Here is a 24,252-nt window from a genome sequence, read left to right on the forward strand (position 1 = left end):
AACGAACATTCCTTCAACACTTTTTTTTTTTTTTTTTTTTGCGGTATGCAGGCCTCTCACTGTTGTGGCCTCTCCCGTTGTGGAGCACAGGCTCCGGACGCACAGGCTCAGTGGCCATGGCTCACGGGCCCAGCCACTCCGTGGCATGTGGGATCTTCCCGGACCAGGACACGAATCTGTGTCCCCTGCATTGGCAGGCAGACTCTCAACCACTGCGCCACCAGGGAAGCCCCTTTCAACACTTTTGATTTGAACAATGTATTGGGTAATTAGCACACACTTTCCTGGTTGAGCTCTGCTTGCTCAATTAAGTAATATTCCTCACTGTAACTGAACTAAATGAAATGAACATTAAAACATAACTGCATTGGTTTCCTTTGATCTACCCAATAACTTGGTATGAAAAGAAATAGTTACCTGGTTTAGAAATATAAGCTCTGTTTGTTCACTAATAACTAGAATTGATAAAACAACCAGCTCTCCTAGGAAATAGGCTGCCAGAGAAATTCTATAGTTCTTTCAACTCTTTGAAGTCACCACACTCATACTTCTATTTTCTTACCTTTTTTCTTCCTTTCTCTTCTATCTCCTTTCCACAAGCTTATCAGAAATCCACTTCTGAAGAGATATAATTTAATGCAGATATGTCAAACTTTTGACTTCTCTGATTATGAATGCTCAAGACAGGAGTCTGTTGAACTTGAATTAATCAGTTAACAATCTTTGGATTGCAACTGATGGAAAACCCAGTTCAAACTGGCTAAGGCCAAAAAAGGGGAATTTATGGTGCCCATAACTGAAAAAAGTGTTAAATTGGTTTCAGTCACAGCTTGTTATAAGGAACTTGAAAGGATGTCATCAGGACCCAGTAATATATACATACATACATATATATATATATATATATATATATATATATATATATATATGTATATGTATGTATACTTATTGTAATATATATGGTACATATATTCTGAAAGATCTGATGCACTGAAACTGATATGATAATGATATATGTGTGTGTATGTGTGTATGCTCTATTTTTCATACAGTCTCTCTCTTTATTGTCACAAAATGACTACACCTGTTCTCTACCTTATTATCTCTTAAGGTCAGGTCTAGTGGAAAGAAACAGGTATCTCTTTATTAGAAGACCCAGACAAGATTCTTATTTCATTTTGTTATCTCTGTTTGGTACTTTGCCCATCTGTGGGCAGGACATGGAATGTCCTGACTATGGTTAGGACAGTGGAATGCTTTGATTAGTTAAACTCTAAGTCACATACTATTGATAGCTTCTAGAATTGAGTTGAATCAACTTCACCAGAACCATATGGACTTAGACTTCAGAAAGTTTGTTTCTTCCCAGAGAGATATTAGAAAATTATTAGCTAACGAGGAATTGAAGGGTTACTGGAGGGCAAAAGTAAAATTTCTACCACATGGAAGTGAAGATATTACCCCCTTTTCTATAACTCATAGAGCCACTATACCTTTGTTTCTAATATTTCTGATTTCCTTTCTTGCTTTTTAAAATGATTGTTGAGTCTTTTAATAGTTTTCTTATCATAGAAAACATATCTTGGACAAAGACATGATCGTATGACATGGAAAAATAATACGTCTGTCCAATTTTTGATTACTGTTTTATAAGTCATGGGTAAATATACACATAGAAACTATAATTCACATCTTACTAATTTCATTGAATTACAGATCTGGATAGGACTCTGATGTTATCTAGACCAATATATGAATCTTCACAATGTTTTGCATAAGTGGTAGTGTACTTGAGAGGTTTGCAACCTACAGCTCATGGGCCAAATGTGACCTGCCGCCAATTTCTATAAATACAGTTTTATTGAAAGCCAGCCATGCCTGTTTGTTTATACATTGTCTGTGGCTATTTTACACTACAACAGCCAGAGTTGAGCTGTTATGACAAAGACCTTATGGCCCACAAAGTCTGACATATTTACTATCTGAACCTTTACAGAAAAACTTGCTAATCTCTAGCCTAGTCATTGCTTAAGTTTCCTTTAGTGACAAAAATTCTTTCTGAGAGAGAACCATTTTCAAAAAGCTCAAATTAATAATTATTATTTTTTTAAAAAACCCAAAGAAACAGAAAGAGTAGTACTTCCATGTGTCATCCATTTTACTTATGTCTAAAGTCATTATCTCACTTAGGAAACTATTCTAATTAAAACACAAAATTCTGGATTAATACCTAAATTGCACCAAAATTAGACTAGCTTTTTTCTTGCCCCAAAGATATTTCTTGCTTAATAGTTAAGTTTTAAAATATCCATAATCTTTTCTTCCCCAGCAGCTCCATAATTATATAATGATTTTCTGTGTATACACTTAGCTTTTTAATGACAAAATGAACTTTAAAATGTCAAAGATATCCTTCAAAAGTGCATGATTCCATATATATGTGTTAGCATGTGGTATTTATTTTTCTTTTTCTGACTTACTTCACTCTGTATGAAAGACTCTAGGTCCATCCACCTCACTACAAATATCTCAATTTCGTTTCTTTTTATGGATGAGTAATATTCCATTGTATATATGTGCCACATCTTCTTTATCCATTCATCCGATGATGGACAGTTAGGTTGCTTCCATGTCCTGGCTCTTGTAAATAGAGCTGCAATGAACATTTTGGTACATGACTCTTTTTGAATTATGGTTTTGTCAGGGTAGACAGAAATAAAGACACAGACCTACTAGAGAGTGGACTTGAGGATATGGAGGGGGGAAGGTTAAGCTGTGACAAAGTGAGAGAGTGGCATGGACATATATACACTACTAAACATAAAATAGATAGCTAGTGGGAAACAGCTGCATAGCACAGGGAGATCAGCTAGGTGGTTTGTGACCACCTAGAGGGGTGAGATAGGGAGGGTGGGAGGGAGGGAGACGCAAGAGAGAAGAGATATGGGAACATATGTATATGTATAACTGATTCACTTTGTTATAAAGCAGAAACTAACATACCATTGTAAAGCAATTATACTCCAATAAAGATGTTTAAAAAAAAGTGCATGATTCAATCAATTGTATTTGTGAAAAAAGAAAAAGCTTTTCTTATAACCAATTGACTAAAGATATGACTATCATCCCTCGATAGTTTCACTAAAAAGTTTACTATAATGATGAGTTGTAATTTACTCATGGTGATTTTAGCTGTTTGAATTCTAAATAATACTTAAGTTAAGTGTTTTTGTTTTAAGGTTATTTAATACTCTAACATGTTACTACTCTAAATCTTCTCTATACTTCATCCTTTTAGAATGTATAAGGTATCTACATTTATTTTTGAGTTAAAGTTATTTTACATTAATTTTTAATCAAAAATTTGTTAAGGCCTATAGGAAATGGATTACATTATAATATATATTACAATATACTTTGATGTCTTCTGCTATATTTTTCTCAGTCATTAATTTATCAAAGCTTATATCACAGTGTGTCTTACTATTCATTTTTTTCACAATTTTTTTCATCTTTCATTAATCAAACACTTTTTGAGACCCTACTATACTCTGTTTTCTCCTCTGTCCTTCTGTTCTTATTGCTTACATCATTTTACTTGATAGTTTCTAGACCAGCACTATGCAATAGAAATATAATGTGAAACACAAATGGGAGCCATATTTATAATTTAAAATTTTCTGGCAGCCACATTTAAATAAGTATGAAGAAACAAGTGAAATTAATTTTAATACATTTTATTTAACCTGATATATTCAAAATATTAGCATTTCAGCATGTGATCATTATAAAAAATTATTAATGTGGTATTTTACATCCTTTTTTCATATTAAGTCTTTGAAATTCAGCTGGTATTTTATACTAACTGCACATCGCTAGACCATAGCTCTTATTTGAACTCTATTTGAATTTTAAGTATTTTTGATAGTTATTCTCCTAAATCAGGCTTTTTAACAGTTCGGTAAGTTTGCTGTTTTCTTACATTATAGAGAAGTGGAATCTTGCTTGAATGACCTAAGTTTGAGTATTCTTCTTCTATAAAGTAATAGTGCAAACAGTGCAAATTTGTCTCATCAGTTTAATAAGAGGGATAAAAATCCATAAACTAAATTATTCTTTGCTAATCTTTGCCAGTCTTAGTATAAGATTGATAAAGATTTAAGTACCACATATTATTCACTTCCAGGAATGGTTTTTAATATAAGGAGTTATGGAAAGTCTATAACCTAAATTTTATGTCAGTTTTATTATTTAGTTGATTGAGGTTGGAGGTGTGTTAAGTATTATTTATTGCATGCTCTGGTTCAGATAGTTAATTTCAATCTGGGGGTAATAATTCTAATTAATTTTCATAATGTTTTACTCCTTTTCTCTTCTAGATTTAGTTTTGAGTTCACCACCATTTATTTATTTAAGTGGGCATATTTATGTACATTCTTATGTCTATCAAAAATGATTTCAGCAGCTTTAATATTTTAAATATAGCAGTAATAGAAATAAAATGCCTAAATTTGAACTCATAGCCTAAATCTATCCTCAGGAATGCTCTCATGCCAATAAAATTTATTTCATGATTATTTATTTAATGGCAATAGCCATGCTAGATCACCATTTTATGATATTAAATTATCATGCCAGATACATGAAAAAGAGACAGTGCTCTCATGGAAGATATGGATGTGACAACCATTAGAACAAAGAGAGGGGATTCTTAACTAGGATTGTAAGCAGAATATATAGAGAAAATTAAGATAATGGAGAGCAAGTAAGAGTACAGGACTTCCCAGATTTATCTCTTGACAGTTATTTGATACTTTTAGAATACTATTGAAGATGATTTTTTTTCCTCCTAACCACATAAGCTGTTTAGAAACATCTGGGATTCCTTGAGTTTTTCTTAACAATTTGAGAAGCCCTAGAAGTTCCATGTATCAGAGCCTCTGTTAAAGTATAGACGTAGAAATAAATACTAAGATATAATATTCACTGGTACAAGATCTTCGGTGTGATTTTTCAAATATACATACAGGTAATTTTCAAATTGAATTAAATGTCCATTCACATATTTTTAATAGCCATGATTCCTTCTGCTCTCCTTACAGCGGTAGAGTGGTAGTTTAGCTGTGCTGCTCTCTTTGCATTGGCTTACAGTGTGCCATTCTTAACATTTTCCACCTATATTGACTGCCCCTTCTCAGCATGATTCCCTTTTCTCAGTTCCCACCCCCACACCACTTCAGTGTTGGTGAACTCGAGAATTCCCTTCCTATGTATTTACAGATTTAATAAATTTGTCCAGTCATAAAAGAGAGTATTTCAAAACAAGATAGACCAGCAAAAGGTTTTAATAACTTTTGAATGTTTTAATGTATCAGTGATTTGTGTTACTTTTCAATAAATATGACATGATGTATTATCTTTTTAGAATTCCAACCTGATTCATCAGAAAGTGTTGCCTCCTAATGATCGACAAGGATCTCCAATACTATCATTCATCGTTCTTGAACAATTTAATGCCATTCGTTTAGTACAAAGTGTTCATCAGTCTCTTGCCGCTCTCAGCAAAGTCATCAGAGGAGCCACCTTATTGAGCTCAGAAGTACAGAAATTGGCAAATGCTTTATTAAACCAAAAGGTGAGCCAATACTATATATATATATATGGGGTTTTTTTCATTAATATAAGTGGCTCTTCCATCAGGTATACATTTGTCAGGAGTCTTACTGTTTACTGTAAACCATAACTATAACAGAAAACCCAAGTTAAAGTAGCTTAAGCCATATAAGAATTAATTGGCTGTTGTAAATGAAGGATCCAAGGGTAGCTAGCATTAAGTCAGCTTAGCAGGAGCTTAAAACTGTCATTAGGATCTCAGCTTGTGTTATTTATCTACCTCTCTAGTCATATTGTGTGTGTGTGTGTGTGTGTGTGTGTCTGTGTGTCTGTGTGTGTATGTGTACATCCTCTATATTAATTTCACTTTTGGGTGGGTCCTCTACACGTGGTGGTATCCCAGCAGTCCGAGTCTTATATCCTCTGAGTTCTAAGTCCAACAGAAAGAACACCAGTTTCCTGGCAACTCAAGCAAAAAATCTTGGGATTAGCTTTGATTCATACAGAATGGCTTGTGTTTTATGCCTAGTCCCATACTAGTTCTGTGGGCAGGGTATGCAAAGCTCTCATTGGCTAGGGCTTTAGCCACATGCGTAACCCAGGAGCTGGGGATAGATTCAGCTCCATCTGTAACACATTTACTACAAGTAAGGGAAGGATGGTTACCGAGTAGAAAAATCATAAGCAGAGGAAAAGGAAATCAACACATCTCTTGCTGAGTAATTGGACCATTGTAAATAACATTACAATCCATGTTATTTCAGATCCACTGGATAGAAACAAATAATATGGAGCAGCTTATATAGATTCACTTTAGCTTTTTGGAAAAAAAAAAACTTTGTAGACCTTGGCATCTGCAAAAGATTTCACTAGAGCTCTATAAGAATTTAGAAAGAAAAGTGTTTCTGTTTTTTTTTTTTTTTTTTCCGTGCTGTTTACCCTCAATATAGAGAAATCTCTGGTAGTCAACCTAAAAGTCTTCTCTGTTTGAAGATAAAAGGTAGGCTTCCTAGAACTTCCTATATCTTACTCCCTAACATAAAAAAGATTTCTCTTTTAATTCAGGCTGCTATAACAAGTTAGCATAGAATGGATGGCTTAAACAACAAGTATTTATTTCTCACAATTCTGGAGCCTAGGAAGTCTAAAATCAAGTTGCTATTAGATCTGGTGTATGGTGAGACCTGCTTCCTGTTTTTCTGATGGCTGTCTTCTTGCTGTGTCCTCACATAATAGAGAGGAATGAGAGAAAAAGCAAACTCTCTCCTGTCTCTTCTTATTAGGACACTAATTCCTTCATGAAGCCTCCACCCTTATGACCTAATTAATTCCCCAAAGCCTCATCTTCAAATATCATCACATCAGGGTTTAGGGTTTCAACATATGAATTTGGGGGGGTGACAGAAACTTTCAGTCCATTGTAATATTCTTTTTCACATATACAAAAAGACCTATTCCAGCAAGCTTATGTTCCTTTTTCCATTACCCTGGAAAAGAATCTCAGCTTTCCATTGTTTCTTTGTATATAGGTTTTTATCTCTATTTATCAACTGTGATTATCAGAATAGTGTAGTATTGTATTGTACTATAAACTATAACTAATTTGTTTATAATTTGAAGTAGATATATTATCAGTCATGAAAGCTTCATGACACAGTGAAGGAACCAGTGGGAAAGGGTTCTAAGAAGTTTAAAATTACATTAATTAACTCATTCAGTCACCATATTAAAACTACAAAAGGGTGCTCTGTTATCACATTTTACTGTGAGGAACCTAAGGCAGAGGGACATTATATAACTTAACCAGAGTCACACAATGAATAGTTTACAAAGTCAGGATTTGAATCTAGGTAGGTCTGATTGTCATCATAAATGTAAATGTTTTAAATTTATTTATGAAAAAATAAATACTCATGAGAGTTTATTCCTTTAAAATCCAACTACATGCTGTATAAGAGCAAAATGTATGGTATAGACCAATTACAGTTGCATTAAGTGTAAGAGGAGAGTAACAATGATGTAAGAACATGACTTGTGTAGAAGAGAACAGTAAGTCCAGTGGGACTGGTATACAAAGAACTGTAGTAAAATTAAGGTTCATCAGATTTTGAAGTCTTTAAAGCCAAAGAGAAGAGCTTGGATTAGATGCTATAGGCAATAAGAATATTTTCATGTAGATATAATGTAATAAAATAGCTAGGAATGTGGCTTCCAGAATAGGTCTGCCTCTTTCATTCTATTCTACCACTTAGTAGCTGTGTGACCTTGGGTAGGTCACTTAAATCTCTCAATACGTTACCTTTCCCATTTGTCAAATGAGAGTAATAAAGGGACCTACATCATGGGATTGTTATGAAATTTAAATTATATCATGAGTAAAGTGCTAGATACATAGGAAGTACCCTCTAAATGTTAGTTGTTTTTGTCACTGTTACTTTAAGAGAATTTCATTGTGTGAAATACAGCTTTTGGAGCATTCATCTGATAAAACTGTGCAAAATTAGTTTATAGAAGTAGGGATACCATGTACATTACTATTTATTCATCTCAGTTAGAGGTGGTTAAGGCATAGAATAGGGTAGTTCAAGAGGGTTCTATGTAATATTAATGAAAAATATGGAAGGTAATGGCAAACATGGTTTCTTGTTTTGCTTCTACTGTTAACCATCTGGGTAATCTTTGGCATAAACACTTGAAAAAAATGAATAACTTAAATTATTTTTTATGATTGTAGTATAATGTGGCTTACAATAGGTCTTATTAACAGATAACAAAGAACTAAATGGGTTTTATTATATGAAACATTTTCCTTGAATAAGACCAAAGAATGGTATTTTAGAAAAGGGTCATAGATTTTTAATTCATTATAACATTTCTTCCTTTTCCCTTGGCCCATTAAGATCTGCTAAGTATTTCCTATTTGGTATAGCAATAGGACCTGATGACTTATTTCTTAAAAATATGTTTATGTAAGATGTATGCAATCTCATTGTTAATTTATTAAATTAAGTATTCTACATTACACTTTGATTTAAGAAATATAGCCTCTGAAATATCACTGTTTTTGAAATATTTGTATAATTTGCATAAAAGTGAATTTGTTAAAATTCTTTCAAAGGATAAAAAATATGTTTTACAAAGCATATTTAAATTCTATCACAGATAGTGGCTTTGGAAATATTTTAGGGTGTTTGGTGAAACTCAAATGAGACTTGGCTGACTTTCACTAGGATAAGATCAGTAAAATAGTTTTGACATTTACTTTCTAATTAGCTTTACCAAAAATTTGAATCTAGTACTATCGTGTTTATTTCACGATAAAAGTTTAATGTTTTATTACATTTGAATGTGACAAATTTTGAATTGTGTGATATGATTTAATGTAATTTAGGAAATAGTTCAGTACTTGACATTTTCTTTACTGTATCTGAAATGATTGGACTAAGAATTTTCCTAAAGAGAATTATGACTTTTATTTCCTTGACACTTTTCTGGTGATCTACTGAAACTTTTTTTGTAAAAAGTTACAATACTTATAATTTGTTTGTTAAGGACAATGATATTGTAGAATATTGTTATTTTTCTTTTACATGTTAGAACAAAGGCTTTAAATCATGTTTTAAAAGATATGCAAAAATTGAAAAGATAGAAGACTGAATTAACTCATCTTTCTTGCTGAATAATCACTAAGGGTATTACCACTTTGTAGAAATTAATAGATTGTGTTGCTTTTTAAAAATATTATTTTAATAGTACCGCTTTAAAGCCAATGTAAGTTTTTCCTATATATTTCAGTTTATCCTAATGTACTGGGTAGTAACACTAAATGGCTTTTAAATTTTTTAAATCAGGGAGTCACTCAACAATACAGCACAATTGCTAATGGATCCTGACTCTTTAAAATAAGTTTCCAAAAAACTGGTGTTTAACTTTTTTCAGATCACTGACAGTTTTGAAAATTGAAGGAAAAAAGATGCACTCTCTTAAAATATATATATACACACACATAAAGCTTTATTATATAACTTCAGGATATCTAAGAGTTAAGATCTCCTCTGCTAGACAGGTTTTTTCTTTCACTCCTTTCTCTACCATGGTCTTCTTGATAGCAGTGTCTCTCAAAGCATGGTCTCAAGACCAAAAGCATCAGTATCACCTGAGAACTTGGTAAAATTATGAATTCTCAGGCCCCACCTCAGACTGTTTGATCGTAAACTCTAATTATGTTGCCCTGCAATCTGTTTTTTATCCATCCCTTGAGGTGGGTCTGATGCATGCTAAAGTTTGAGAAACGCTGTTCTGTAGTCAGCAGTTTCATAAAAATATCAGTAGCACCTGCTTCCTCATCTTGTGCCATCCCCCCTCCACTTCGTAACCACCTGTGCCACCTCCGTCATTGATTTTCCAGTCTTTGGGAGAAAAGAAAAGATAAAATAGTTCTTATAAAGTGGTTGGGGACCCCATCTTTTCTTAAAGGCCCCCCTTTTAAAATTTACCTACCTTCATACAAATAAGTTCTTAGAAAAGTCATACCCAAACTATTTAGCAATTATTAATGTTGAATAATTAGCATCTTTCCATTAGAATAAAGTAGTAGCTTATGTTTTATATAACATTTTACCAGTTATAGTGCACTTGTGTAGCCCTCATCTAATATTCTACTCTCATCACCTTCCTTTTACTTAGACTAGAAAACTGAAGCTGAAAGGAGTTGGTATTCTGGTAAAGTGTCAAAGCCCATACTGCAGTCCTGATGTTGTGTTTCCTAGATCAGTATTCTTTGCACTTCATCTCTCATTGCATATTTTGTTAATTTGATCATGAAGCTAGATGGTAGTCTTTGTAACAAGAGACAGAGATACCAGCTTTATGAAGACTGACCTCCACATACTCATCTCCACAAGCCTACTAAACACTAGGATGGAATTGCCCCACCTCCTCATCTCTAGCTTTACTTACAATCAAAATTTGATTATGTATACTTATAAATGGAAATCAGTTTTTATTGATCTATGTAAGAACAAAGGGGCCTGCAAATACCCAGAGTCTCTAGTATCTTGGAATTCTGCTTCAGTATCCCTAACTTATAACCATCATTTGCCATGATAAGAGAATATATTTAGATGAACTTAGATGAAATGTACAAATTCCTTGAAAGATAGAAACTACCAAAGCTCATTCAAGAAGAAATAGGTAACCCATAGCCTATATCTATTAAGGAAGTTGAATTTGTTATTAAAAACCTTCCTGCAAAGAGAGCTCCTAGAATCCACTGGTGAAATCTAACAAATATTTAAGGAAGAAATAATACCAAATCTGTAAACTACTTCAGAAAATAGAAGAGGCAGGAATACTTCCCTGCTTTTTCTGTGAGACCAGCATTGCCTGGTAATAAAACCTAACAAATACATCATAATAAAAGAAATCTACAGACTAATTTCCTTCATGAATATAGACACTAAAATTCCTACCAATATATTAACAAATTGAATCAAAAAAAGTATAAAAATGGGTAACCAAGTGTGGTTTATCTTAAGAATAAAAGTTTGAGATGATAAAAAAATCGATGTTATTTACCATTTTAATAATTAATTTTAAAAATCGTGATTATCTTTATAGAGACAGAAAAAGCATTTGACAAAATTCAGCATCCAGTCATGACAAAACCTTTCACTAAAGTGGAATTTGAGTTGAACGTTCTTAACCAGATAAAGGTCACCTATGAAAAACCTATAGCTAACATAAGAGTAAAAGACTGAATGTTTTCCCCCTAAGATTGGTAATAAAACATTGAGGTCTCACCAGTTCTTTTCAGCATTATACTGAAGGTCCTAGCTAGCGCAACAAGCTAAGAAAAAGAAATAAAAGCCATACAAACTGGAAAGGAAGAAGGAAACCTGTCTTTTTTTTGTAGAGGATATGATGAACTATTCACAAGATCTTAAGAAATATAAAAGCTCTAAGGCTAGTAAGAGAGTTTAAGTTTAGCAAGCTTTTGGTAAATACATTAAAAATGATGTATATCCTGGAAACAAGCTATTGAGTATTGAAATGTAAAAGTACCATTTGTAATAATAGCAGAAAGATGATATATCGGGATAAAGTTGACAAAAGATGTGTAAAACTTTTGTACATACTGAAAACTATAAAACATTGATGAGTGAAATTTAAAAAGGCCTAAATAAATGGAAAGATGCAGTGAAAGTTGTACTGTGTTCACAGATCAGGAGACCCATTATTACTGTTAAGATGTTAGTCTTTTCCAGATTGATCCTGAGATTCAACACACTCCCGATAAAAAACCTCTGTAGATTTTTTTTGTAGTGATTGAGAATTTGATTCAAATAAAATGTAAAAGACCTAGTGTAGCCTAAACAAGTTTGAAAAAGAAGAGTAAAATGGAAGATCTTACTCTTCGTGATTTCAAGACTTATTAAGATATTATAATCAAAGCAGTGTGGTAATGGTAGAAAGATAGATATATAGCTCAATGGAACAGAATAAAGAGTTCAGAAATAGATCCACAGATATATGATCAATTCATTTTCACCAAATATACCAGGGCAATTAAGTGGAGAAAGGGAAATTTCTTTAACAAATGGTAGTAGAACAATTAAAAAGCCAAACGACTGATAATAACAATAGTAATACATACACCTATACCTCCAAACATATACAAAAATGATCCCCAAATTGATCACACTCTTATGAAAATTCAAAGTAAGCCACAGACTAGGGGAAAAGATTTGCAAGACATACCTCTAACCAAGGAATATATATCCAGAAATATTAAAAAGAAATCAGTTCAAAAATGCAAAGACAAACATCCCAATTTTAAAAATGAGAAAAAAGATTTGAATAGACACTTTATCAAGAAAATATACATATATTTAATTATACCAACATGACATTGGCCTAAATGAATTTATCACAGAAAACAATGCAGAAAGAATCCGTAAATTCTTAAAATCTCAGAGAATGTAAAAACATATATTCGACATATGTTCAACATGTTGAACACATTATTTTGAAATAAATTTCACAGAAGTAAATATACATTTAATCTGTTTTATTAGATTTTATTATATGGAAAAATTTATACATTATCATTTTACATGCTGAATATATTTGATGATTAACTTATCATCTTTCCCAAAGCTTCATTATAAGTATTTTTAATGCTTCCAGTTGTATGTGTATGCTATGTTGAAGATGCTATGAATCTGTTACATATTGGAAAGACAGATATTAAATAATACTTGTTTTAAAATGTACATACATTTTTAATAGAATTTATCATTCTCCACCAATAGCCATTTTCAATCATCAGATCCTTTCTCAAGGTGCCTTTAAAATTATTTTGGTATGCTGTGCTACCCATCACAACAGCAATGTGTTTTACCAGTTATCCAGTTTGTTTATTTCCTTGCTTGACTCTTTAATTTTTTTGGTAATTCTGGGTTAATTTAGTTAAATTTTTGTGCTAATGAAGTCATGATTAAATCCCTAAATTGACCTCTTGGCTTCAAATTGTTATATAAATTTGAATTTTTTTTAATAACTATAGTGACCTTCAAATTTATCACCCAAACTATAGTTTTAAGAGTGAAAGGGACTCCTACCTGGATGGGACTCTGGGACAATAGGGATCATTAGGCAAATTGGATGTTTGGACATCTTATTTATAACTATTTTTTCAAAATGTGCAAAGATGGAGGAGGAGTTGGGATTTATTTTTAAAAATTAGTAATTGGATGATATAATAAATAATATTCAGCAAACATTTATTGACCATCTACCATGGACTCTCTACACCATGCCAGGCCCTAGAGATAGGAAAAATACATAGTACATGGTCTCTGTATTCAATGAGCTCAAAGTGGGTAACAAAAATATTATCAAGCACACAACGCTGGCCTAGACTCAAGAAGGAAACTGGTTTCTTCTTTTCCTTTCTCACATATTTCCAATGAAGTTTTGTAATTGTGGCAATATACATATATCATAAAATTTATCATTTTAACCATTTTAAGTATACAGTTCAGTAATGTTAAGTACATTCACACTGTTGTGCAACCAGTCTCCAGAACTCTTTCCATTTTACAAAACTGAAACGCTACCCATTTAAACAACTTCCCATTCCTCCACCACCTAGCCCCCAGCAACCACCATTCTACTTTCTATCTCTATGAATTTGACTACTCTAGGTACCTCATATAAGTGGAATCAAGCAGCATTTGTCTTTTGGTGACTGGTTTGTATCACTAAGAATAATATCCTCAAGGTTTGTCCATATTGTAGCATATGTCAGTATTTCCCTTTTTTTCAGGGCTGAATAATTTTCCATTGTATATATATACAGATGGTCCCCGACTTAAGGTGGTTTCTACTCTATGATGAAGCAAAAGTGATATGTATTCAGTAGAAACCATACTTTGAATTTTGAAGTTTGATCTTTTCCCTGACTAGCGATATGTGGTACCTTATGCTCAAAATGCTGGGCAGCACAGAGAGCTGCAGCTCTCAGTCAGCCACTCAATCATCAGGGTGAACAACTGATACACTGCAACCATTCTGTATCTATACAGCCATTCTGTTTTTCACTTTTAGCGCAGTATTCCATAGATTACTTGAGATATCCTACACTTTATTATAAAATAGTCTTTGTGTTAGATGATTTTGCCCAACCATAGGCTAATGTAAGTGTTCTGGGCACGTTTAAAATAGGCTAGCCTACGCTATGATGTTTGGTGGTTTAGGTGTGTTAAATGCATTTTCAACTTTCAATATTTTCAACTTGCCATGGGTTTTTCTGCACGTGGCCCCACTGTAAGTCGAGGAAGGTCTGTATCAGATTTTGTTTATCCATTCATCCATCAATGGATTGCTTCTACCTTTCCAAACTTTTTATAACTTAGTGTAATCTCTTCATAAGTATTTGATAATTTTTAATGGAAAACGGAAGTTACATGTCCTGAGAAAGCAAATAATATGAGTCTCTTTAAAGGGAAGACACAAAATAAAAAGATTTTTAAAATAGGATTCATATTTTAAAAGAAAATAATTCAGTTAAATAAATCTCTTGCATCTGAAAGTCCTTAGTTTGTTCTGGTGCTGTTTCATAGATTGTTTCTCTGTACTAATAAGAAAATCGAAATCTTAGGCTCTAAGTAAAGGTCTTAGTAAGATTAAATCAGAATGCATTCTAACTTTCATCACAATTTATCTTCTGAGTTATACTTTCTCTTCCAAATAGAAGAGAGGCTATTCTATTAGACCTTCTCTATATAGTAAAGGCTCTATTATTAGAGTGTTTTACTCTGCAGCTATCTTTATCCTTCTGAAATATAACTCTCTAATCATGTATATGTGTGTAAAATGGATTTTAGCTAATTTAATTAATTGTACAAATTTGTAAGTTATGGCTAGTATAGGAGTTAGTGATAATTTGTAAACTGTCCATATGGGTTAATCACTTCATGTGAAATTGAAATTACAATGAACTATATATATTTTTTCCTTTTTTCCTTTCTCCTTTTCTTTAAAAAAAATGTAAATTGAATTCTGTTTTCCCACCTACAGTGAAATCCCAGTGCAAATTCTAGTGCTTGAAATAAATAGCAATTTCCATGCCGTCTCCCTGTGTCAGACACTGCAATAAGCTTGAGTCAAATGAAAGTCGATTCATTTCCAAAAACTACAATCCAGTGTTGGCTTAACTTCAGCCAGTGTGCAGACACTGGATTAACAGTGTCTCACTCATGTGTGAGGATCAGCACGTCATTTTTATTAGTAGGATAGTGGTGTTTGTCAGTAGTATAGATAATTATGTTATTAAATGAAAAGGGAAAAGAGTTACTAACTGTGGTCCTTTTTTTTAAAGTTCATATAGTAAACATATTAAGGTTGCAGAGTGGAACTTAAAACATCCAAGATTATGTACTAGAATGTTTACTTGTGCAGGTCACTTAACCTTTCTCTACCTTAGTTTCTAAATGTTCGTAATGGGAGTAATAATTGTATCCATCTCAGAGGGTTGATGTGAAGTCTAAAGGGTTAATACAGATGAAATGCTGAGAACAGTGCCTGCACATGTAAGTGCTGCACAAGTGTTTCTACAGTACCCTCCTAATTCACCACTCTGACTGCAGTTTCATCACCCTAATGCTTGTTCTCCCTATTTCTACTAGGATAATCTTTCTAAATTCCAAATATGATTGTGTCACTTCCCTAGTTAAAGTGTAATTTAGTTTTATCATTGCTTTCCAGATTAAGCTTCTCAGTATAAACATTCAAAAGCTTCACGGTCTGACCATCAGCCCAGTTGTCTCATGTCTTTTTTATTAATGCTGCTTCCTTTTCTTACTGTCCTTCTTTACTTTACTGTAAGTTGTTTATCTTTTGAGACTCACCTCAAGCATTATCTACACCAGGAAGCCTTTCCTGACTCTTGTCCTTAGGCACAGTTTGAATTTGGTGTACCTTACATCTGTGTTTCACAAGCACAGTGCTTGTCATTATCAGGGAACTTACTGTATTGTCTGTAGCTGTCTTCTTTTATTATTTATTTCCCCCTCTAGCGCAAACTTCTGTGAAGAGGGATTGTGTTATAACTTTGTATCCACAGGACCTAACAAATGATTGACAAATAACAACTATTTAACAGGTGATTTGCTGAGTTGTCAATTAATTAATTGATGCTTGAAAAAGAGTGAATTAGGAAATCTGCTTGTATCCTGTTTTGCTTTTATGACATATTTCATGAAAAACATGGAATAACAAAAAGTTTACATTTAGAGTTAGACCTGGGTTCAAGTTCTCTACCATTTAGATTTAAAAAAAGTTTAGTTAAATAAACCTACTCTAAGCCTTAGTTTCCCCATAATTATAACTTTAATTCCCAATACATAATTGTCATGTTGAATCTTCACGAAACTAGCAGCAACCTTCTGCAAAAAATATGTGCTTGATTGCATGTACTCCCCCTTCATCAAAATCACACATATACTGACCTTCGTTCCTACCTCTTTGGAGCAGTTTCTTGGAACTATCTGAAATGCTGTCTACCAGACTATAGTCCTGAATTTGCCCCAAGTAAAACTTAATGCACAACTCTCACATTGTGCATCTTTTTTCAGTTGACAAATCTCAAATGGTGTAATATAGAAATTACATTATAGAAATGTAAAATATGTTGGAGGCAGAATTAATGCTGACAGATTCTAGAGTTAGGTTACCTGGGTTCACATCGTGGACTTGCCATTTACCAGCTCTGTGATTTTGGGTATGATGTTCTCTTTGTGTCTCCATTTTCTCCACTGTGAAATGGAAATTACAATAGTACCTGCTTCTGGTACATATCCAGCGCTCAGCACTGTTACTAACACATAAATGTTAGCTTAAAAAGTCCCCTTCAGTTATGTCTACCTTTGTCAAAATTCAACACAACTTTCAAAGCTTCACAGATACTTTCTTTACTAAGATTTCTTTGATTAAATCATTGTTTTCCTCTTAGCTCCAGAAACATGCTATATAAGTCATTCTTAAAACACCATTAGGGAGAAGCAGTGGATTAAAGCTCCACAATCAACTAGATGCACCCTGCATCTGTGGAATATATGAATAGACAACAAATCACCCCAAATTGAGGAGCCAGGAGTCAGTGCTGTGCCTCTGAGGTGGGAGAACCAACTTCAGGACACTGGTACACAAGAGACCTCCCAGCTCCACATAATATCAAATGGCGAAAATCTTCCAGAGATCTCCATCTCAACACCAGCACCCAGCTTCACTCAAAAACCAGCAAGCTACAGTGCTGGACACCCTATGCCAAACAACTAGCAAGAAAGGAACACAACACCACCCATTAGCAGAGAGGCTGCCTAAAATCATAAAAAGTCCACAGACACCCCAAAACACACCACCAGACGTGGACCTGCCCACCAGAAAGACAAGATCCAGCCTCATCCACCAGAACACAGGCACTAGTCCCCTCCACCAGGAAGCCTACACAACCCACTAAAACAACCTTAGCCACTGGGGACACACACTAAAAACAATGGGAACTATGAACCTACAGCATGCAAAAACGAGACGCCAAACACAGTAACATAAGCAAAATGAGAAGACAGAAAAACACACAGCAGGTGAAGGAGCAAGATAAAAACCCACCAGACCTAACAAATGAAGAGGAAATAGGCAGTCTACCTGAAAAAGAATTCAGAATAATGATAGTAAAGATGATCCAAGATTCTATTTCCAAGATCTGAAACCTTGGAAATAGACAAAATGCAAGAAACAGTTAACAAGGACCTAGAAGAACTAAAGATAAATCAAGCATCGATTAAAAACACAATAAATGAAATGAAAAATACTCTAGATGGAATCAATAGCAGAATAACTGAGGCAGAAGAACGGATAAGTGAGGTGGAAGATAAAATAGTGGAAATAACTGATGCAGAGCAAAATAAAGAAAAAAGAATGAAAAGAACAGAGGACAGTCTCAGAGACCTCTGGGACAACATTAAACACATCAACATTCGAATTATAGGGGTTCCAGAAGAAGAAGAGAAAAAGAAAGGGACTGAGAAAATATTTGAAGAGATTATAGTTGAAAACTTCCCTAATATGGGAAAGGAAATAGATAATCAATTCCAGGAGGCACAGAGAGTCCCATACAGAATAAATCCAAGGAGAAATACGCCAAGACACATATTAATCAAACTGTCAAAAACTAAACACAAAGAAATCATTAAAAGCAGCAAGGCAAAAACAACAAATAACACACAAGGGAATCCCCATCAGGATAACAGCTGATCTCAGCAGAAACTCTATAAGCCAGAAGGGAGTGGCAGGACATAATTAAAGTGATGAAGGAGAAAAACCTGCAACCAAGATTACTCTACCCAGCAAGGATCTCATTCAGATTTGATGGAGAAATTAAAACGTTTACAGACAAGCAAAAGCTGAGAGAGTTCAGCACCACCAAACCAGCTTTACAACAAATGCTAAAGGAACTTCTCTAGGCAAGAAACACAACAGAAGTAAAAGACCTACAATAACGAACCCAAAACAATTAAGAAAATGGGAATAGGAACATTCATATCGATAATTACCTTAAATGTAAATGGACTAAATGCTCCCACCAAAAGACACAGATTGGCTGAATGGATACAAAAACAAGACCCATATATATGCTGTCTACAAGAGACCCACTTCAGACCTAGAGACATGTACAGACTGAAAGTAAGGGGATGGAAAAAGATATTCCATACAAATGGAAACCAAAAGAAAGCTGGAGTAGCAATTCTCATATCAGACAAAATAGACTTTAAAATAAAGACTACTAGAAGAGACAAAGAAGGACACTACATAATGATCAAGGGATCGATCCAAGAAGAAGATATAATAATTGTAAATATTTATGCACCCAACATAGGAGCATCTCAATACATAAGGCAAATACTAACAGCCATAAAAGGAGAAATCGACAGTAACACAATCATAGTAGGGGACTTTAACACCCCACTTTCACCAATGGACAGATCATCCAAAATGAAAATAAATAAGGAAACACAAGCTTTAAATGATACATTAAACAAGATGGACTTAATTGATATTTATAGGACATTCCATCCAAAAACAACATAATACATATTTTTCTCAAGTGCTCATGGAACATTATCCAGGATCATATCTTGGGTTACAAATCAAGCCTTGGTCAATTTAAGAAAATTGAAATTGTATCAAGTATCTTTTCTGACCACAGTGCTATGAGACTAGACATCAATTACAGGAAAAGAGCTGTAAAAAATACAAACACATGGAGGCTAAACAATACACTACTTAATAACGAAGTGATCACTGAAGAAATCAAAGAGGAAATTAAAAAATACCTAGAAACAAATGACAATGGAGACACGATGACCCAAAACCTATGGGATGCAGCAAAAGCAGTTCTAAGAGGGAAGTTTATAGCAATACAATCCTACCTTAAGAAACAGGAAACATCTCGAATAAACAACCTAACCTTGCACCTAAAGCAATTAGAGAAAGAAGAACAAAAACATCCCAGAGTTAGCAGAAGGAAAGAAATCATAAAAATCAGATCAGAAATAAATGAAAAAGAAATGAAGGAAATGATAGCAAAGATCAATAAAACTAAAAGCTGGTTCTTTGAGAAGATAAACAAAATTGATAAACCATTAGCAATACTCATCAAGAAAAAAAGGGAGAAGACTCAATAGAATTAGAAATGAAAAAGGAGAAGTAACAACTGACAATGCAGAAATACAAAAGATCATGAGAGATTACTACAAGAAACTCTATACCAATAAAATGGACAACCTGTAAGAAATGGACAAATTCTTAGAAATGCACAACCTGCCAAGACTGAATCAGGAAGAAATAGAAAATATGAACAGACCAATCACAAGCACTGAAATTGAAACTGTGATTAAAAATCTTCCAACAAACAAAAACCCAGGACCAGATGGCTTCACAGGCGAATTCTATCAAGCATTTAGAGAAGAGCTAACACCTATCCTTCTCAAACTCTTCCAAAATATAGCAGAGGGAGGAACACTCCCAAACTCATTCTACGAGGCCACTATCACCTTGATACCAAAACCAGACAAGGATGTCACAAAGAAAGGAAACTACAGGCCAATATCACTGAGGAACATAGATGCAAAAATCCTCAACAAAATACTAGCAAACAGAATCCATCAGCACATTAAAAGGATCATACGGGCCTCCCTGGTGGCGCAGTGGTTGAGAGTCCGCCTGCCGATGCAGGGGATACGGGTTGGTGCCCCGGTCTGGGAGGATCCCATATGCCGCGGAGCGGCTGGGCCCGTGAGCCATGGCCGCTGGGCCTGCGCGTCCGGAGCCTGTGCTCCGCAACGGGAGAGGCCACAACAGTGAGAGGCCCGCATACCGCAAAAAGAAAAAAAAAAAAAAAAATGGATCATACACCATGATCAAGTGGGGTTTATTCCAGGAATGCAAGGATTCTTCAATATACGCAAATCAATCAACGTGCTACACCATATTAACAAACAGAAGGAGAAAAAACATATGATCATCTCAATAGATGCAGAGAAAGCTTTCGACAAAATTCAACACCGATTTATGATAAAAACCCTGCAGAAAGTAGGCATAGAGGGAACTTTCCTCAACATAATAAAGGCCATATATGACAAACCCACAGCCAGCATCGTCCTCAATGGTGAAAAACTTAAACCATTTCCACTAAGATCAGGAACAAGACAAGGTTGCCCACTCCCACCACTCTTATTCTACATAGTTTTGGAAGTTTTAGCCACAGCAATCAGAGAAGAAAAGGAAATAAAAGGACTCCAAATTGGAAAAGAAGAAGTAAAGCTGTCACTGTTTGCAGATGACATGATACTATACATAGAGAATCCTAAAGATGCCACCAGAAAACTACTAGAGCTAATCAATGAATTTGGTAAAGTAGCAGGATACAAAATTAATGCACAGAAATCTCTGGCATTCCTATATACTAATGATGAAAAATCTGAAAGTGAAATCAAGGAAACACTCCCATTTACCATTGCAACAAAAAGAATAAAATATCTAGGAATTAACCTACCTAAGGAGACAAAAGACCTGTATGCAGAAAATTATAAGACACTGATGAAAGAAATTAAAGATGATACAAATAGATGGAGAGATGTACCATGTTCTTGGATTGGAAGAATCAACATTGTGAAAATGACTCTACTACCCAAAGCAATCTACAGATTCAATGCAATCCCTATCAAACTACCAGTGGCATTTTTCACAGAACTAGAACAAAAAATTTCACAATTTGTATGGAAATACAAAAGACCCCGAATAGCCAAAGCAATCTTGAGCACGAAAAATGGAGCCGGAGGAATCAGGCTCCCTGACTTCAGACTATACTACAAAGCTACAGTAATCAAGACAGTATGGTACTGGCACAAAAACAGAAAGATAGATCAATGGAAGAGGATAGAAAGCCCAGATATAAACCCACGGACATATGGTCAACTTATCTTTGATAAAGGAGGCAGGAATGTACAGTGGAGAAAGGACAGTCTCTTCAATAAGTGGTGCTGGGAAAACTGGACAGGGACATTTAAAAGTATGAGATTAGATCACTTCCTAACACCATACACAAAAATAAGATCAAAATGGATTACAGACCTAAATGTAAGGCCAGACACTATCAAACTCTTAGAGGAAAACATAGGCAGAACACTCTATGACATAAATCACAACAAGATCCTTTTGGACCACCTCCTAGAGAAATGGAAATAAAGACAAAAATAAACACATGGGACCTAATGAAACTTAAAAGCTTTTGCACAGCAAAGGAAACCATAAACAAGACCAAAAGACAACCCTCAGAATGGGAGAAAATATTTGCAAATGAAGCAACTGACAAAGGATTAATCTCCAAAATTTATAAGCAGCTCATGCAGCTCAGTTACAAAAAAACAAACAACCCAATCCAAAAATGGGCAGAAGACCTAAATAGACATTTCTCCACAGAAGATATACAGACTGCCAACAAACACATGAAAGGATGCTCAACATCTTTACTCATTAGAGAAATGCAAATCAAAACTACAATGAGATATCATCTCACACCAGTCAGAATGGCCATCATCAAAAAATCTAGAAACAATAAATGCTGGAGAGGGTGTGGAAAAAAGGGAACACTCTTGCACTGCTGGTGGGAATGTGAATTGGTACAGCCACTATTGAGAACGGTATGGAGGTTCCTTAAAAAACTACAAATAGAACTACCATATGACCCAGCAATCCCACTACTGTGCATATACCCTGAGAAAACCATAATTCAAAAAGAGTCATGTACCAAAATGTTCATAGCAGCCCTATTTACAATAGCCCGGTGATGGAAACAACCTAAGTGTCCATCATGGGTTGAATGGATAAAGAAGATGTGGTACATATATACAATGGAATATTACTCAGCCATAAAAAGAAATGAAATTGAGCTATTTGTAATGAGGTGGATGGACCTAGAGTCTGTCATACAGAGTGAAGTAAGTCAGAAAGAGAAAGACAAATACTGTATGCTGACACATATATATGGAATTTAAGAAAAAAAATGTCATGAAGAACATAGTGGTAAGACAGGAATAAAGACACAGACCTAGTAGAAAAAAAAAAAAAACACCATTAGGGACATTAGCTGTGTATCTCCTTTACTGGTTTCTAATGCTCTTTAGAGTGAAGATTTTATTCCTCATAGTCTTCTATCATATCACTATCATTTCATATTACTTCAGTCATATCACATATCATGTTGTAATTCTCTACATAAGATTTAGCACTGTGTAGTCTTTTTCTTATACTATATTTAGAAATAAGTATATTGGCTTTATCCCCCAGTAAAATGTAAGCTCCATGATAGCCAGGACCTTATAATGCCTGCACATTATAGGCTCTCAGTAATTGCTGAATGGATGGACAAGAAGGACTTGAATATGTATTGAGTGAAAGTATTACATCTGACACTAATATTGATAGCTCTCTTAGTTATCTATTGCTGTGTAATAAATTGCCCTAGAATTCAGTGACACAAAACAATGAAAAGTTATCACATTACAGTTTCTGTGAGTCGGGATCTGGGGGTAGCTTAGCCGGGTGTTCTGTCTTAGGGTCTCCCACAAGTCTGCAGTCAGGTGTCACCAGGGCTGCAATTACTGCAGCCTCTCAGACCACGTATGGGATGGCTGTTGGCAGCTTTCAGGTCCTCACTTATTGTTGACTGGACATATCAGTTCCTTGCTACATGGGCATCTCCATAAAGCAACACACAGTATGCAACTTGTTCACACAGAGTGAACAGGGAAGAGATGAAGAGAAAGTGAGTAGACAGAATTCACAATATTTGTACCCTACTCTCAGAAGTGGCTTCTCATTACTTTTGCCATATTCTTTCCTTAGAAGCAAGTCCCTAAAACCAGTTCATACTCAAGGTGAGGGAATTTCACAAGGATGGATATGAATGCCAAATGGCAGGGATCACTGGGAGCACCTTAAAGGTTGCCTACCACAGTAACTTACTTACTTTATGTAATTAAACACTATATAAAGGAGCTATCTTTCTACAATAGGAAAAGCATAAAACTTAGAATGTGAAAACCTGACCTATCAGCTATCTATTGCTATGTAATAAACTACCCTGAAACTAAATGACTGAAAACAAGAACAATCATTTATTTAGCTCATGAGTGTGCGGTTTGGGCAGGGTCTGGTGGGGAAGGCTTGTCTTTGCTTCGTGTGACACCAACTGAGTCAGTTCAGCTTAGAGCAGGAGGATCTACTTAATGGACGCTCAGTCACGGTGCTGGCTAGGTGGTGCTGATTATTGGCTGGTAGTTTATTGGGACTGATGGCTAGAGGCCTTGGTTGCTCTCTAGATGTCTCCACATGGGCCTCTCTATATGGACTACTTGGCTTCTTCACAACATGGTATCTTGGTTCTAAAAGTGTATACCCCAAGAAAGAGGAAATGAAAGCTGTGAATTTGTTAAGACCTATATTTAAAACTGATAAAGCGTCACTTCTCCCTTATTCTATTGGTCGGGTTGTCAAGGGGTGGGGTGGATATAGACC

General features: G+C 34.7%; 1 protein-coding gene across 1 annotated transcript in view; it reads left to right on the top strand.

The window, feature by feature from the left end:
* The window catches only part of DYNC2H1 (dynein cytoplasmic 2 heavy chain 1), a 400,170-nt gene that overhangs the window by 305,889 nt on the left and 70,029 nt on the right, over positions 1–24,252 (top strand). The window contains exon 84 of the mRNA XM_082626481.1: positions 5,426–5,635. Within this exon, the coding sequence (XP_082482607.1) occupies positions 5,426–5,635 (210 nt within the window). The remainder of the gene's footprint in view (positions 1–5,425; positions 5,636–24,252) is intronic.

Source organism: Mesoplodon mirus, assembly GCF_964341445.2.
Source record: "Mesoplodon mirus genome assembly, chromosome: 7".
Lineage (NCBI taxonomy): Eukaryota > Metazoa > Chordata > Mammalia > Artiodactyla > Ziphiidae > Mesoplodon > Mesoplodon mirus.